Source organism: Lepisma saccharinum, chromosome 15 (assembly GCF_977018435.1).
Source record: "Lepisma saccharinum chromosome 15, izLepSacc3.1, whole genome shotgun sequence".
Classification (NCBI taxonomy): Eukaryota; Metazoa; Arthropoda; class Insecta; order Zygentoma; family Lepismatidae; genus Lepisma; species Lepisma saccharinum.
Window position 1 is genome coordinate 28,685,911 of NC_139243.1, and position 19,526 is coordinate 28,705,436.

General features: G+C 39.7%; 1 protein-coding gene across 2 annotated transcripts in view; it reads right to left on the reverse strand.

The window, feature by feature from the left end:
* Positions 1 to 19,526, reverse strand: part of LOC145999438 (glycine receptor subunit beta-type 4-like) — a 258,162-nt gene that overhangs the window by 159,239 nt on the left and 79,397 nt on the right. For both annotated transcript variants that reach the window (XM_083136400.1, XM_083136399.1), the window contains exon 4: positions 15,486 to 15,553. In XM_083136400.1, coding sequence (XP_082992526.1) covers positions 15,486 to 15,553 — 68 coding nt within the window. The remainder of the gene's footprint in view (positions 1 to 15,485; positions 15,554 to 19,526) is intronic.

Genomic DNA, 19,526 nt, shown 5'->3' on the forward strand with positions numbered 1-19,526 from the left:
GATCACAAGGCAACGATATCAATTACCACTACACCATCGGGGAGACGCAAAATTTGTAAATGATATAATGCCATGGCGTTCCGTGAAATTATTTGCGCCCTATTAAATTAATATTGATTTTAGCCTGCAAGAACATTGGATCCAAAAATTTTCTTCCTCGTTTCGCTCGCAATGCATCATTATTCTCTGTAATGCATTCTAAATTACCAGACAGAGAAATAAGAGTTGTCTAAATTGATTTGTTTTAAATGCATGAACAATTGTTTTGAGGAAAGAGAGAGTGCACATTTGAGAGACAATTTATGTATTTTTTGCTATTGGTTTATTGTGAGATGGATGAATTGGTTGTGTAATGTATTTAAATAATATATGCTGCATATAATATTTATTAAAGAAACTTTGAATACGTACACAATTTAGTGTCTACGTCACTCCGCGTTGCATATATCTGAAACATAGTATATCGTGCATGAAAGTTATTATAATGTAAAAAAAAGATTTAAAGAATTATATTTGAAATGCATTTATCAAGCTTTCTCTGTCTTTCAAAAATAGTTTATGTGCTTGTTTTCCTTTATTAATTTTCTGCGACGCTAGGGGTCCCGGGTTCGAATCCCGCTCGGGCTTGGTTGTTTTAGTAACGTTATTATCATTAACATTATTTTTATTAACATTATTATTAAATTTGTTTTTATTTTTAAAATTATTATTTTAAAATTATTATTATTATTATTATTATTATTATTATTAGTACGTTTATCCTGGTACTTGGCAAGTTATAATTTGTTTATTTAAGCTATTATATGCATACGTGCATAGGTTAGGCAGACCAGGTTTGGTGTTGTTAGCATGTATTACCCAAGGTGCTAATGCTATCCCTAGCCGATCATCTAAAATATACCGCAGCTTGTACGTATGTACAAGGTATATTTTCCGGGTGGATGTTGGTGTTTTTTGTAAACAAAACTAGATATAACGTTGCACGAAACTACCTACCTGAAAGTATATACAGCCTGGAGTTTCTTCTTTTTTCTTAATAAGAATAAAACATGCGTACTACATACAATATTACGATACTTTACATTACTATTTGATTATTCCTTTTGTGCTAAGATGATTAATTCTCAATATGTACCTTGTACAGTGGGATCCATGAGTATTATCGTGCAAATTGTCCATCACCATGTTCGTGCACTTTATTTCACCCAATAAGAGCTTCAAGAATTAAAAGAAAACTCAAAACAAGCTGTTGACAACTTCTGCACCAACATACATAAAAATCCATCGCTTAAAAACACACAGGATGTAAGAGAAAAATTAATGAAAATAGTCATGGACAATTTGCACGATAATACTCATGGATCCCACTGTACATAGAACCGTTGATTAACGATATTTTTGTGCTATCCGAATTTGTTTTGAATACAAAAATTTTCATTTGCCTCGTTATTGCACAAAAGCTGCATTATACTAAAGAAGAAACCTAAGTAGTATAAGATAGTCAACGTTGATAATACTGATACTCGCTATTCGCTAAAGAAGGTGTTACGGATTGGTAAATTATTGACAGAAACGAATGATAAATTAGTAAGAGTAGAATAGAAGATTGCTCTTCTCATTCCGTATATTTGCACAAACTCAGACATGTCACCCTTGCACTAAACATTTTAAAAATGTAACTTAAATTTGTTACGACTTCGTAAAATTTTGGTCACTGATTAGTGGGAATATTCTATTTTAAATTATGTTAATTGTAATACGTGGAAAATAATTTGAAAAGTTTTTAAGAATAACTCCCCACTACTTGGAAACATTACGTTTTATATTATATCATATAACATATATTTGATATTAAATGAGAGTACGACAGATGCATTACCTACTTCGATCAGCTGTTTCATTTTATTGCAAGAAATATTTCGTTTTTTTAAAAAACATATTTCAGTTGAAAAAGCATGCATTTGGAATTGACAAGCAGCCATTAGCACGTAATAAACAAACAAAACACAATCGAAAACACAACTTTCTCCAGTTTCTGTTGCCAGGTCGTACGCAAGCAGGAGAAAGTTCCAAAAGACCCACGGATGCGACAGACCCGTACGTACGATAACCGTACTCGGCCTTCAAATTGAAAGCCTACTCCCATCAGCAGCATTAATCTGCTTCGTCAAACACGTACATTTTGTGCTACGTCAAAGATTCTTTACATTTATTTATTTATTTATTTATTTATTTATTTATTTACTCAGAGTTTCAGATACAGTCTTATTTGGCCATTTTACACTGAAACAACATAAAGTAGAAACAAAAAATAACAAAAGATAAAAACAATAACAAGGTAGGATAGATTTATATGTTCTTGGTCAGTAATATACAAAAAATATGTTCTGGAAGGAAAATATCTACATTCAGGGGAAGTTTGTTGTAGATTTCTGGGAGCCTGTAAAACAAGGAGCGTTGTAGAAGGGATAGCCTAGTGGTTGGGTTGTGGAAGAGTTGCAGGTTGCGCGTTTGCTTTAATGGTACCCTAAGTGTGAATTTACTGATTAGGAGATCTGTTCTGATTTTACCATTTATTATCTTGTATAAAAATTTCATGTCAGCTAGATCACGACGAAAGGATGGAGTGTGAATATTCAGAGCAGCCATGGTGTCTGATTTGGATAGATGTCGAAAGGAAGGTATCCTATGGCGAACAATTGCAAGAAAGAAACTGAGAACAGAATCTATTCTGGTGGATTGGTTTTGAGGCCATTGCCCAAATTGGGGAACAGTATTCAAGGATGGGCGAGATGAAAGATTTAAAGAATAAAGCAAGAGATGATGGGTTTTGAATTTCGCTAAATCTGTATAGAAGACCGAGAAGGCGCATGGCTTTTTTAGTGGTAGCTATAATATGATAATTAAAAGTGAGTTTTTCATCCATGGTAATACCTAGGTCCTTTTGGGTGGAAACGTTTTGGATTGGATTCTTTTCAATGGAATAAGTAGATACCACTTTGTTCTTTTTTAGGGAATAAGTAAGGAAATACCATTTCTGAGGGTTTAGTTCTAAATTCCACTGACGACACCACTTAACAAGTTCTGTGAGAGCATTTTGAAGAATCATCATGTCATGATGCGATGAGATCTCCTTAAAGAGTTTACAGTCATCCGCAAACAAAAGTATATTGATAGGGAGGGAGGACAGTTTTTCAGGGAGGTCATCCATGTACAGAAGGAATAGGAGCGGCCCTAAGACACTCCCCTGGGGAACTCCAGACAAAACGGGAAGAAAGTTAGAAGAGTTACCTGAAAGAACAACACGTTGTTCACGCTCATGGAGGTAGTCCTGGAGTAAAGTGAGAAATTTGCCATGGATGTTAAATCTGGATGATAACTTATGAAGAAGAAATTTATGATTAATTTTGTCAAAGGCTTTCGAAATGTCCAAATATATAGTGTCAAGTTGGGAGTTATTATCAATAGCTTTGGCAGCATGCGAAGGTAAGACGGAAAGATTTGTTAGGCAAGAGCTGCCTGGAAGAAAACCATGTTGTGCTGTGTTGATATATGGTGACGTAAACTGAAGTAACCTGTTTTTGATGATTTTTTCACAAGTAATTGATAGTGGCGATAGAAGTGAGATTGGTCTATAGGATTTTACACATTTTTTATCTCCAGTTTTGTGAATGGTATCAATCCAGTTTCGTAAGGAGGACATCGTCTTCAGAAATTTGGGCCTAGTTCCATCAGCAGCATTAACGAGTATCTGTTAAACATTGTGCACGGTTTCCCTTTCCTGGTCTCCACGATCACCATATTCTTAAATTTCGGAACTTACTTAAAAGGAACGAACAGCTAGGTTAATCGCACAAGAATAAAATAAGCTCACAGGAGACAGGACAGGAAGTATGAAGCTTCCCGGTTGGCGGGGGAGGTCAATGAACACGTGTCCGCTCCATGAACTGGTTGCTACCTGCCAGCAGCGAGTGGGGGCGGGAGGTTTAGATTTTCTAACTGATTAGTTCACTACATAACATGTCAATGAAGTTGTGTCCGCTCCATGCCCTGTTCGCTCCATGAACTGTCCGCTAACAGGAGGACACGGAAATGTTTGGTCCCGGCTGAGTGCGGAAAAACCTGTTGTCACCTGGTAGGAACTATTCATGGAACAGACATGTTTCACTGTGGATGAGTCTATGGTGTAGTGTAACACCATTAGAAAACGGTGTGTGCCTTCAGAGTGATGGGGCCTTCCCGATGGCGTAGTGGTAGTAGCGTCGTCGCCATGTGATCAACCCGAGACCCGGGTTCGAACCCTGGACCCCTTGATTACAAAGCGCCACTGCGCCATCGGGAAGATCCAGAGTGCAGTTGGTAAACTGGTTACTACTCGCCCGTAAACTTAGGATATTTTTTTAAAAAATAATCTAAGAGACTATTGTTTCTATATTGAACACAAATTTCAGCCACAAAATACTGTATTTCTGAAAATGGATTAGTATTTATACGTCTGCCAAAAATATATATTTTATCCTCGGTGGAAGTGTTATCACGTGTAATTTCGATGTGCTTAACTTATGTTTCGAGCATTACTTCATACCATACTGCCTACAGCTCTTGTCTACTCTTACGGCGTGCGGCCAACATGCTGGGAAGGGAAGTATACCGCGTTTGTTACAACCTGTCCCGCTTCCCGCGCTAGCTGATCGCTGGCTTTTCTAGCAGAAACCACGCGGCGTTGCTGCTGCAGACCGCGTGAACTCCGTGCTGGGGAAAGCGGAAGTCAGGCTGTGAATAAAATACGCGGAAGTGCACAAATATACACAATTCCCCTTCTTGAGTGTTCCAGCTAAGATGACACTAAACACAAATAGGACACAAACAAATATAACCAGAGAAAATTCCATCCGGATACTTTAAAACGCACACTAATCAGCACCACGCTTACAAAACAAGCTTCTTCAACAAGACACAAACAAAACACATGAGTTAGACCGCAACGTGGCAACAGCGTCTACGTAAGCGCCTCTCTTCTGCCTTCCATTCGCTCCTCGCTGACCAGCAGACGACTTTTTCCTCGTTTCTCATTGGTACCAAAACTGTCGAGCCATCGCTAGCGCGGGAAACGGGACAGGTTATAGGGAGCGGGGGATACGCAGCACACCAACCAGACAAGAGCGGTGGCGCCGAGAGATAGATGTGGCGGTAAGAAGTACTACGTGCACCTCGTTCTATAAGCTGCTGTGTTTCTTATCGCGCTGGATTGGTCTCTTTCCCACTTCGCTCCCTTGTCAGCATGTAGCATGTAACTGGTGGGTTGCTGAGAAGCTGACAGTTAGTGACCACAACTTGATTAGCTACTGTATCAAACTTAAAAGACGACACACACCAGTCAACAAGAGATTAACCAAAAGAAAATGGAATATGCGTGACCAAGAAATACTACGCACTCTTGTGGCAAATGAATTAAGGCACAATCCGATAACCTTGGATAATACGATCTCTGGAAATGTAGCTACAGTTGCGCACATATTGGGGACTGCGCCAGGCCATATCCCTAAGATGAAGGAGCAGAAACCTAAACAAGCCTGGCCAGAGTATATCATGAGAAGACGGAACATTACGCGGAGACTCAGAAAGCTCTATCAAAAATCCAAGACGGATAGAGACAGAACATTCTATCTAGAGAAGTACCGAAACTCCAAATGGAAATACGGTAAGCTTATTGAACAGTACAAGATAAAATCCTGGGCCTGTCTAGTACAACGGGAGATCCTTAAAAATCCTTGGAGCATGCCATACAAAATAGCTGCCCAAAAAAATTCACAGAAATTCGTCCCTGTACCATTTAAGAAGAGTGACAATACATACACAAGCTCATGGCAGGAGGCAGTAAGCTTCATAATGGATGGACTACTACCATTGGACGATTCTGAAGAGGACACACCAATCCAGAACAACATAAGATCTACAGTTGATGTAACCTATGAAAATCCTACACTGGTGATACCGTTTGCACAGGAAGAAATCGCCGCGGTGATCGACAGATTGAAAAATGGCAAAGCCCCGGGTCCTGATGGAACTCTAAACGAGTTAATCAAAATTACTAAAAACCAACTTCTCGGAGGTTTACAGACAATCTATAACCAATGTCTAGCAGAAGGGATTTTTCCTGAAGACTGGAAATTAGCAACGTTAGTGCTTTTCTTAAAGGATACCAAAAGAGATCCATCCAATGTAAAATCCTACAGGCCAATTTGCCTCTTGGATGTCTTAGGCAAAGTTTTTGAGAGGCTGATTACAAAGAGACTAAACGAAAGACTAACACTAATAAGGAATTCCAGCAAACAGTATGGGTTCATTAAAGGACGCTCTACTGAGGATGCGGTCAATCGTGTGATAACATCTATAAACCAAACTCATTATAAGTATGTTACTGGAATTACAATTGACATTAGCGGAGCGTTCAATAATGTATGGTGGCCATACTTACTACGAGAACTACGGAGGTTGCAGATTCCTAAGCCTCTATACAGCTTAATCTGTGATTACCTGAAAGACAGGATAATACAGTTCGTTTGGGGACATGAGACGATCTGCAGGAGTGTCAACAAAGGCTGTCCTCAGGGCTCCGTCCTGGGGCCAGTCCTTTGGAATATAACCTTTGCTACGTCCCACGTAGCGGTGCACTTCACCAGTACACTTACCTTATAAGCTCAGCAGAGCATGCTGGATAATCCCAGGGATCGGGCTGAATTACTGCGTTCCTTCCCCTTGGATCCACAGGTGAAGTCCAATGACAACCCACGAGTGATGCAGGTATCCACAAGTACGAAATACACTTTCGAAATAAAGAAAAACCGCAATATGTTCAATTTTACGTTTATTATAGACACGCACGTATATAATGTAATACGAAAATTACAATTCAAATACTTTTGAACGGTACAGCACGAGATGCGTAAGCCTATCTTTTCCGTAACGCGAAGCACCTCTGGCTACTTCAAATCTATCCGCGCGACTACTAACCGTTTTCCTGGAAGGCGAAAACACCTCCTCAGTTACACAGTGTTACCAGACACAATAACCCTTTTAATACTAGGAAGTTCTATAAAAGCCAACAGTAATATGTTAGAAAAGTACAGTAATCTGGCACAGTGAATTTAGGTATGTGGTGGCAACAATGCAATGAAAAGCACGTGATCTTCTCACCCCACAAGAGTTTAAATACATCAACAATGGCTTTCAAAATATAAGAGAAACGAACGGCGTTTGCCAGAAACATGAAACAACAAATAGATATACGGAATTTAACTCAGAAATTATTAACTTCGGCTTCAATTCACTGATCAAAATGAAACTTATAACACTCCTTAGAACATTTAAAAGCAAATGAAACGATTAATGTTGAAACTATGTAAATTGCTTAAATTTGCCGCTTTTCATACTTGTAGATATGTGTATAATTTTGATTATAAAGGCGGCCATATTTATGAATATATATATATGAATTATTAACTGTATAATACTACTACTAATAATAATATAAAATATAATAATATAAAACCACGAAGTAATGGCAAACTCGGGGTCATTACAATATCCCCCCTCTTCCAAATAAAAAAAATCTTTAAGGAGAAAAGCGAAGAAAAGTATTTTTTTTATATATAAAACAAATGTAAAACTTGTCTGTGCCAGAAAACGTATAACAACGAAGTATCTTAACATTGATTACACAAATGTTTTGCAACGTATTCACAATAAGCAGATTATGGAGATAACAAACCAAAGTTAGTGTACTATTCCATTCTTGTACACAAAAAAAAAATCATTCCATCTTTAAATATCTTGTTTTTTCACTCAAAGCATTGTTACAAAATAAGCTTCCAAAAGAATTTACATTTGCACAGAGCTTAATCTTTAGCTTGCAATATGTTATTCGTGTTTTTCTTTGACAATCAAAATATTCTAGTTTTAACTTACATTAGAAACATATACGATTCGTAAATACAAGCGGTTCTACAATCACAGAAAACAATTACAAAAGGAAAAGTTGTCGGCACTTTGACAACCCGTTCGACAGTATTGAGTAATATAAAGAACAAAACAACAATTTAATCTACAAGTTCATTTGCACTTGCGGGATTCCTTCCTTCAGTCAAAATGCATCCATTTGTTAGTTGTCGGGCAAGGGTCGGATGACTTGTGGGATCGAATGTTTGGGAGCCAAAACAATATCAAAGATGAAATTAGACCACAATCGGTGATTTGTGTCGACAATAAAGGCGGAATAAAAAATTTCCTGATTAACTCTCCATTCCTTCAACTTTTCTAATTCCTTGTTGAGTGCAGCACGTTTAGCGATGGGAATCGGTTAAGGCTTCCGAAATACAGGAATTTGATCTATTAAATTTATTTCACATTCCAGTCCTTTGACCGTTCCTGGTCTGTCAGAAAACGTCGGTTGATATTTTAAAATTAAATCTAACAGTTCCTTTCGTTCTGAAAAACTCAAAGTAATACTTTCATCGACCTTGCACTTCAAATCCTCCTCACTAGCCATCCACTTGTCATACTGAACGTGGTGCACAGCCTTCCTTTGCTCATTTGCACCCACGTTAAAAACTATATTCTCAGACAAGGATGATTCATCATCGAGGTGAAGTATCAGCTGATTGGTTTGAAAGTCCACATTAGCCTTGTAGTCGCGCAGAAACGGAACTCCTAAAAACATATCTGCCGGAATGTTTTTGATCACAAAAATGTCCACTTGAACTTCCTGTCCATCAAATGATATTGTAAGTTTTCGTTTTCCACACACACGTACGTGCTGTTTTCCTGTAAAGTCTGTCAGCCTAACTTGTGGTTCTTTTGTAAGTGTCATACCACTGAATTTCTGCACTAAACGTTCCCAAATTTCATAATTCAACAATGATACCTCGCTTCCGGTGTCGATGACACAAGATACCGGAAGTCCAGCGATGTTACTATTCACGATCGGAGTGGTGCTATTTGAAGATAATTTTTGAATTTTAAATACGGCACCTCGGATCACAGCCTTTTCAGTTTCAGTTAAATCAATCGTCGTGGTCACTCCAAAAGATCTCGAATCACTAACGTGGGACAGCTCCTCAAGATGCCCTTGCCCAACACGGAGCTGATCAATTAAGCAAGGTGAGAGTTTTCCGGAGAATTTCCACCTGCCTGATTCATGTTCCAGTAGTAGTTTCGAGTGTCATTTATGGCCTGTTGCTGTTCGTGACTTAACGGCGGCTCATCAGTGTTTGTTTCAGCGTTCACCATCGGGTTATGACGGGAAGAGTCCGATCTTGACCGTTGGTAGCTCGGCCTGTATCGCTGTCGTCGACGAGCAGGTGGTGTCCATTGCTTCGTTCTTTCTGACCGCTCATCTGTTTGAGACGTCCGGTTCTGTTGATTCTGCCGTCGAGAAGTATTGTACGGATGAAATGAATTTTGGTTTTGATTGTTAGGACGGTTATTTTGTCTTACCATCCTTACTTGTGGAGCTCGGTTATTTTGTGTACGACGAAAGTTAGAGTCTTCCTGTCGTCGTACGCCAGCCGTGTTGTCATACGTTTGCCAACCCATCGGCTCTTCGCACACTTCGTAACTTTTAAGAAATGTTGTCAGGTCACGAATGTTCCTAGGAGCGTTGGCAAGGCACAGATGTCGCACTCGAAAAGGGAGCTGTTCGATTATCAAAGTCACCACTTCATTTTCTCGTAAACTGTCAGACAAGTTCTTGAAAGCAGCGTAGGTACTCCAGGCGTAACTTTCCATGGACGAATTAGTTTGCCTAGAATAACGACGCCGTCGCAAAGCAGCAAGTTGTCGTTGTTTAGCTTCCGGGGAAGCAAACTGTGCCCGGAACTGTTCACAAAAGTCCTCATAGTTTTGGAACTGGTCACGGTTCGCTGAAAGCCAATGTTCAGCCGTTCCCACAAAGATTCGAGACAACAAACCTACTCGACACTCATAAGGTACATGCATTAGGTGAAAGCTAAGGTTTAGGTCTGTCAGATATTTTTCCGCTGAGTACGCTTCAATGTTTCCGTCAAATTTTGGTAACTGATTTATGTCTGTCATGCGTGGCAAACGAAGATTCCACTCTCTTAAAGGGGCACTATCCGAATCGGACACTTCATCTCTTACTCGTCGTTCGTCAACGTCGTACTGTCCAACCCGAACTGTCTCTCGAGCAGGTACAACGGACTCGCGCAAAGAAGGTCGATGATCTCTCTCAATGTGCAAGGACTGCTGTTGTACGTACATTTCTGCAATGCGACGGGGCGACGAGGTAATGTTGTGGCCCATGTTTTCGCCTACGGGAGGGGTAACAGTTTCCTCTCGAACAACTAAATTTGTCACACGCTGCCGAAGGTCTGCAATGTCGTTTTGTAGGTTCGTGTGGGTCTCCGTCACAGTCTCCTTTAGCTGGGTCCGCAGACCAGAAATGTCCTGCGAAAGTTCAGTCACTTGATCCTTCAACACGCCTACATCGGACTCAAGGACAGTCTGCTTGGACACTAGACCCTGTTGTGCTTCTTCGACTTGCCCAATACGTTCAGATGTAAGCTGTATTTGAATAGGAAGAGCACTTAGTTGTTGCATAATGTCACCAAACTTTCCCGCTATCTGTTCATTACTCTCCCTTTGTTTTTCCGATAATGCGGTGACGAACTGTTCTTGTCGTTGCCGGTCTCTCTCTTCCCGCTCACGTTCCTTCTGTTCCATAGCGCTGACGAACTGTTCTTGTCGTTGCCGGTCTCTTTCTTCCCGCTCACGTTCCTGGGCTAACCTGGTCTCTTCTCGCTCACGTTCCTTCTGTTCCATAGCGCTGACGAACTGTTCTTGTCGTTGCCGGTCTCTTTCTTCCCGCTCACGTTCCTTTTCAGCAATTGCAGCAATCATCTGATTCTGTCTCTCCATCACGGCCTTTATCCAATCCGGGATCACTGACACGGTGCCTAGTACAGGTTCCACCGGCCGCATCCTCTGTTCAAAGCACGTTTGACACAGCAACTCCTTGTCATTCTCGCCGACCACAGTCTCTGCTCGTGCCACACACCCAGTGTGGAATAACCTGTCACAATTTTGACATCGGTATCCAGATTCTTCTGTCCAAGTAGTGCTGCAACACGCCGCTGTCGTCTCCTGTACTACGCTGCGTGATTGGCTCCTTAGGTTCTTCCTATCCATCTTCTGGGAAAGTGGTATAAATTTTGGGAGGACACAAAACACTCGGGACCACTGGGAAGCACTTCACACAATGAGAGAAAGGACAATCTTCACTCTTCACGAGCCCCGCGATGTGGCGCCAAAACTTGCTACGTCCCACGTAGCGGTGCACTTCACCAGTACATTTACCTTATAAGCTCAGCAGAGCATGCTGGATAATCCCAGGGATCGGGCTGAATTACTGCGTTCCTTCCCTTTGGATCCACAGGTGAAGTCCAATGACAACCCACGAGTGATGCAGGTATCCACAAGTACGAAATACACTTTCGAAATAAAGAAAAACCGCAATATGTTCAATTTTACGTTTATTATAGACACGCACGTATATAATGTAATACGAAAATTACAATTCAAATACTTTTGAACGGTACAGCACGAGATGCGTAAGCCTATCTTTTCCGTAACGCGAAGCACCTCTGGCTACTTCAAATCTATCCGCGCGACTACTAACCGTTTTCCTGGAAGGCGAAAACACCTCCTCAGTTACACAGTGTTACCAGACACAATAACCCTTTTAATACTAGGAAGTTCTATAAAAGCCAACAGTAATATGTTAGAAAAGTACAGTAATCTGGCACAGTGAATTTAGGTATGTGGTGGCAACAATGCAATGAAAAGCACGTGATCTTCTCACCCCACAAGAGTTTAAATACATCAACAATGGCTTTCAAAATATAAGAGAAACGAACGGCGTTTGCCAGAAACATGAAACAACAAATAGATATACGGAATTTAACTCAGAAATTATTAACTTCGGCTTCAATTCACTGATCAAAATGAAACTTATAACACTCCTTAGAACATTTAAAAGCAAATGAAACGATTAATGTTGAAACTATGTAAATTGCTTAAATTTGCCGCTTTTCATACTTGTAGATATGTGTATAATTTTGATTATAAAGGCGGCCATATTTATGAATATATATATATGAATTATTAACTGTATAATACTACTACTAATAATAATATAAAATATAATAATATAAAACCACGAAGTAATGGCAAACTCGGGGTCATTACACCTTGGAACCACTACTGCTATCTCTCAGCAGCATGGATGAGATCATAGATAGTGTTGCTTATGCAGATGATCTATTAATCATAACCGGATCGAATAATCGCAAAGGTTTGGAGTTCAATGCTAACAAGATCTTGAATCAAGTGGCCATTTGGACTGAGGAATCTAAGTTGACCATAGCTAAGGAGAAGACATATCAAATCCTCCTTAAGGGAAAACTGGCTCGAGCGCCTATATTCAAGTTTCAGAACTCTTCAATTAAAAATGTTCAAGTCATCAAATACCTTGGAATTCACATGGAAGCTCAAATGAGCCTAAGAGCTCATGTGAACAGTGTTACAGCTAAGGCCAAGTCAGCTTTACACAATATCTTAAACATTGGTAATACTGCATTTAAGATACCATCCAAGATCGCAATGCTGTATTATAAAGCGATATTTGTTACAACTATATGTTATGCAGCGTCTACTTGGGCTTTCCTTTCTAGGAAGAAAGTTGTCCGGGACCGTCTGAGATCGACACAGCGCAACGTCTTGTTGAGAATTCTTGGGGCCTTTCGCACAACGTCAACTATGTCAACTATAGTGCTAGCTGGTGTCTTGCCTCTTGATTTTGAGGTTCAAAGACACGCTTCTAGATATTGGTTTCGGAAGGGAGACCAAGCTAAGATATTCATGCTGTTGGGAATTAATGTGAATACCATGCAGGACATTGACCAGGTTCTACAAAGCAAATGGCAACAAGAGTGGAGACAATACTCGGGATCAGTACACACGAAGCTATATATGCCTGACGTTAAATTCTGGACAATGAACTCACTCTTTAAACCAACTAAAGGGTCGATACACCTCATTACAGGGCATGGCCCTTATAAGGCATATTTGAAACGCTTTGGCCTCAGTCTAGATGACCAGTGCCAAGTATGTAAGACTACTGATACTCCAGAACACGTTGTGTTTTATTGCAATAAATTTCAAGACCCCAAAATAAGGGAACTTAGAGCTAAGCTAGAACCAGACCTTGTAAGACAACAACTTACTTGTCAACGAACCTTTCCTACAATTAATGCTTTGGCTGAGCTGATATCTACGCTTGAGGAAATGGAATTCAAACACCATCAAGTGTCACGAGTCCGACAAGTGGTTCCAATATCATCATTTATTGAAAACATGGAACCCACTGGAACTAAGACTAGATCGAGCATGAGACTTGCTGCCCAATTAATGGGAGAAAGCAGCTGTGCACAAAATAATTGCTTAAATGAAATAAGATAGTATGAAGAAGGACCGGTTTTCCTGAATAGAAGAAAACACTACATTACATCCCTCAGAAGAGAACCGACATACGAGAATTGGATGACTGAAACCAATATATACATTTCCAGTATCCAGATGCTGTCTACCAGTTGAGGACTGCGAGTAGAAGATTGAAGACAGAAGAGGAGGCTTGAGAACTCCCTATTCTTCAGGGATGTCTCTTCAATATAACTCTTATGAATATCTACCTGTCTTCTGATCTAAGGATTCCTCATCAAGTGCCATTATTATTCTCTCATTTATGGGATCTAAGGGTTCCTCGAATATCTTATTCTATATTCTCATTCTTATATTGTATTCTTATATATTCATTATTTTATTTCTATGTTATATGTATCTTTATATTTCATATCTTGCTTATTGTTTGGAGCTACTCAATTTCACAATATTAATTTTTCAAAAAGTCTTGGTTTAAATCTTAGGTACCAAGACTCAGAGCACTTGCCTCTTCTCTCTTACGTACCTTCTGACCTCTCCACTTACCAAGTTAATCCTTATATCCTATTCCGGGATACGGATACCACACTCAGATAAGATCAAGAAAGAAGATCTGAGTGAGAGGGTACCAAAAGTGAGAGTGGCGAGTGGAGGCGGAGGATCGCCGCTCCGTATCCCATCCTGTCAGCATGTAGAGCGCCCGCCGTAAGACTGAACAAGAACTGTAGTAGTGACGTGCCCAAGGGGCAAGCCGTTATTTCAATCCACGCTTTGTAACTTTATATATATATACACACACACAAAGGGTGTTCACAAACTTCGTAAAACATTTCAAATGGCTGTATTCTCATTGCGAGACATAAACACGTGCTCAAATGATGACAAAATGAAAGACACACTCGCAGGATTATGATTTCAGACGCCATCTCCCGTTGTAGTCTCGCTGGTGTCCAACGGCAGCGCCACATTCACACAAGTCCAAAATGGCGTTCACACAGCCTGAAGAAGAGTTTTGTCCACTCAGATCACCAGACTTGACCCCATTTAACGTCTTCATGTGGCGATGTGTGAAGGAGTCTACATACCACCCCTACCACACGAGCTCCAGGATCTGCAATACCCCTTCACAGCTGACATCGCCAGAATAACCCCTGACAAGTTGCGTCGAGTATGGAGTGAAATGGACTATATGATAGATGTGTGCAATGTGAAAAAAGGTGGACGTTATGGGCATTTGTAAGATGTGAAGTCATAATTCGTTGTGTTCGTTTTAAATTTTGTAACCGTGTGGGCACATGTTTGCGTCTCGCTGTGAGCAGTGGCGTACGAAAGATATTTTTTTTTCGATAGGGGCTGCAATCGTAAAGGTGGACAGTACAATCGCGGACACTTATGAGATTTAACGATTATATTGAGTTTCAATGCAATCGCTAGAATACAGAAATGTCTGTGACTGTACATAGCTCCTTTCTACGGCGAAGGTATAACCAATAACATATTTTTTATATCTTCCTGTTCTCAAGAAGGGCAATCGGTGGTTATTTTATGGTACTTTTCTATTTACTACTATTGTTTTTTCCCGAGTTTTTCACTGTTTTTATTTCAAAATGTTGATTTTCTCAAAATTTCGGAGGGGAGGGGGGATTGCCCTCTCAGCCCCCTATCTACGACGCCAGTGGCTGTGAAAATACATCCATTTGAAATGCTTCACGGGCTTTGTGTACGCACTGTATATAGTCGTATATCCTGTTACAAGATATCTCGGCATAGCACAACTCCCGAGAGATTCCTTAGACGAGAGTGTGTTGTAAAGAAATGGCCCAAGAAACACTCATTCTAATATCTGCGAGCCGATATTACTGTTATTAAATATTTCTAAGCTCCTCGAAAGGAGCGGAAGTGAATTTGAACACAAAGAACTCTAATATATTACAAATTTTCCTCTTTTAGAAAATAAAACTCTTACATACCCCTTCCATTTCTTTTATGTCCAAGTCTCGTAGTATTTCCAGCTTCATAACCACTTGCACTGGGAACTCTGGAAAAAGAAGAGGCTTACATTGAATTTCTGTACGACGGTACGCATCTCACATTATATACGTTTCCTTTGGTTATCCATCCATTTTTAACAAAGTGGTACTTCGAAAATAAAATTAGTAGAGATTTTACCGCAAGTATGTAAAAGAGATGTTAAAGGCTTTCATTAGAGTGTCTCTGGAAAAGGTTGGCTCACGAAATGACGGTGGAAGACCGTCAAATTTTGCTACTATTCAACCACCACAAAGAAAATTATCTTGATTATATTGACCGTCTTTAACTCCATTTCATAATTATACTAACCTGTGTAATTTTAATGGTTCATTTTTTAAGATTATATTTATGTTACACGCAACCTCAATTTATGATCATCTTTTTATATTTATGCACATGATAAAATATTGAAGTTTAAATTTGAAAAACGGTTGTACCCAGTGGCGGCGATTGGGTTCCAAAACCAGAGGAGGCAAGGTGCCAAAACTGGGGGGGCAAAGACAGTATATTTAGCTTTGTATTTAAGGTTTAGCATAGTGCGGGGGCAAAAGTGGCGAAAAGTTGGGGGGGGCAACTGCTACCGCTCGCCCCCTAATCACCACCATTGGTTGTGCCCATTGTTGTAAATTAACAGACAGTATTAAATTATAACGTAGGATATTGCAAATGTGACGGTAACCTTTAAAAGTGCAAGGAGAAGGGGGGTAAACAAACTAAGTATCCTTTACCAAGTATCCAATCTGTATAAAGTACTGGTTCTCACACTGTCCCTTAGCGAGGGGAAGGAGGTGAAGCCTAGTTCGCCATTCAATTCTTTTTATTTATTTGTTATTATTATTATTTTCCAACGAAGTCAGAATATGCGAAGGAGAAATGTGAACTTGATCGAAAATGATCTGCCTATATCTTCGGGACTTGCTAATGGCAAAATTAAGAATTCTCTAATCTTGAAGACCCTGTAGTTGTTACTTAGAAGACGGTCTTGGAAGTACCAACTTCACTATACGTTGTTTCACAGTTCTCTATGCGGTCCGCGCGCATTATACAGAAGGCGCAGAAAAAGAGAGCATTGAGCAAAGCATTTTATAAGCACATTTTTTTTTGCAATTTTTTAAAAACATTTTCAGAACCTTTTTTTCCTTTTCCCGACCATAATTTTGCACCTTAAAATCCATTCACTAATTATAATTTTTCTCATAGTCAACTTCTGAGACCATACATAATAATTGTTCAAAATCAAGAGGTCGAGATATCAACATATCGAGACACTACGATCGTTCTCCAAATCCAGACTTTAATAGTTCAAAATGAAAAATCAGAAAAGACACTTCTGAAACTAAAATAATTCACCCAAATCACTTATAAGACTATATTTCTGGTATGTAGGATTTTTATTAATTGAATTGAGTATATTTTTTGTGAAAAAGTTCATCTCTTTTTTGTGTACTTATTTTTTTAAAATTCTTTATCAATTTAAAGAAGCACTTATCTGCCATCTATTGCCTGATTGTGTACTACTCTATGTGCTGAATACAAGTCAGCCTTGAGTGATTTCTTTATTTCCTTAGCATTTATGGTGAGCGCCTAATTGGTGATCTCTTATTTCTGGCAAATACTAGAAGGACAGATTGCAAATTTAAGCAGTTACCCAATTATTCAATTCATCATACATACAAGGAAACATTTACCAGCTTGCTATATACTTTACGCAACCCCTGTTTATGAATTGCATTACTCGCGAAAATAAAGTTTTCTGTCCAAACCCTATCTATCTATACCCTGTCCCGGGAAACTCTGGAGCGAGCAAACGATTAATTAAACATTTTGGGTGCGTTGGCACGTATGGCCATTTTGCACACTTCAGTGTATACAGGGAAGATTCCCTTATCTAAAACCCTTACCACAACATTAGAAAAGGGTGTCATTGGCAAAGACATTGTCATTGTCTCCCAACATTCGAGAAGAACATGCCAAACTCTCAAAACAAGGTTTTCAGTACGACAGAAAGGAGGGTCCAACTCTTGCAGCAAGTGACGATGTGTGAGACGGCTGTGTCCGATTCGTAGCCGCGTTAAGACCACTTCTTCTCGGCGGGAAGGACGGGATGAGGGACGCCAAGCACCAGTGATGGGCTTGTTAGCTAGAAGCTTGTTCCCTCTTATCTCGCCATACCCTGCCTGCTACGTTTCAAGAACGAGACAACGAAAAACATTCTGCAGGTCTCTAGGACCCATTAGAATTGATGGATGCCTTGACCTTTAACAATCCTGGTATTATTGCTATTATTACAGAGCATGTCCTGTAGTGTACTTCTCCATTACTTTTAACTTGAACCCTGTACCTATCTGCCGACCTCAGTGGCATAGTGGTTAGCGCAGCGCGCTACGACACCAGGGGTCAAGGGTTCGAATTCCGACCAGGATTAGCCAATAGTGCAGAAAAACGAAGTAAAATTAACTAAATCAACCAATCAGCTATGTAGCTAGCTAATGACAAGGATTATATGGTAGAGGACCCTATTGACCCAGTTTGGGGGTGGGGCATGCCCCTACACTATGCTAAACCTTATCTATCAATGGAAAGTAAACTGTCCTTGCCCCTTCCCATTTATAAAACCCAAACGCCGCCACTGGATGAACCCGTATGCTAACCAAAGGGATTGATTGCAGTTATGGCTTTCCAGACACTTTCCGTAATGGAGGATGACGCTCAACAGTATATTCGAATTCCAAAAGAGAGTTTTGTGTTTGTACATTAGTCACGTGATTAGTAGTTGTAATAAATGTCATGTTATCTCTCTGGTTTTCTTCACAAGGGAGACTGAGTCGAAAGCCTATTCGATGCAACTAACCATAGAAAAAGTTTACCGTTTCGGAATTTTGTATATAGTGAAACCATGTTTATAAATTAGAATTGCTCAAATAACTACCGGAAGGTTTTTGTGGTAGGAAAAGGAATTTTTTGAACGGAAAATTAATGAAAAGCTACGCGGCCATCCTATATTAGGCTTCTAGCTGTCGGTCATCGTCCTGCAACATGCTCCCAGGTAGCAACCGATCGATGCAAACCGCGTGGAGAACATGAGAGGAATGGATAGATTGTGAGAAAGATGAACAGCGTGGCTGTTTTGTTATTCTGCTCTGTTGAGTTGCTGGCGCAGAATTCTGTTGAGGTGGGCTCACTGTTGGTCTCTAGTTTGGTAGTGTCTTTCAACTCTTCTCCTTTGTTCCATTCTTTATTCCCTATTACTTCTTTCTTAACCCCATTGCTCTGTGTCTTTCCACCTTACAATCTCTCCATCTTTTTCTCTATATCTCTTCTTCTCTCTGTCTCTTTAAATTCCTCCATCTCTCTGTTTGGCTTCTCTTATCATTTTATCTTATCTTATGTTTATCTTATTTCTCTACTTCTCTTTTGCCCTCTTAATCCCTTTATCCGTTTCGTCTCTTTATTTCTATTTATAAAACTACTTGTTTCTCCCTCTCTTTCATTCTATTTCAAACTTTATCAATGATCTGTTTTTCAATTCCTTTACTCTCCGTAATTTGCTCATTCTATTTCATGCTTTCCCTCTTTTTCTATTTCACTCACTCTGTGTCTTTATACTCCGTCTTTTTCTCTTCGTTTTTATGTTTGTCTCCTTTCTTCCCATGACCCTTTGTGCCTGCTTGTCTTTCTCCCTTTAATCAATTTTCTGTCACTTTATTTTCCTCTCTTTCATTATATCTCACTCTCTCTCCATTTTTTATCTCTCTCCCTCTCTATATCACTTTATCTCTCTCTCTCTCTCTATTTTACTCTCTCTATTTCTGTTCCTCTCTCACACACACACTTTTCCTCTATTTTCCTCTCTCTCTCATTATGTTCTACCTTCCCCATTACACCTTTATTTTCGTTTCTATCTTTCTATGTTCATGACACATGATCTCTGTCTATCTCAAGGGGCTTCCTCGATGGCGTGTCACCTTGTAATCTAGAGG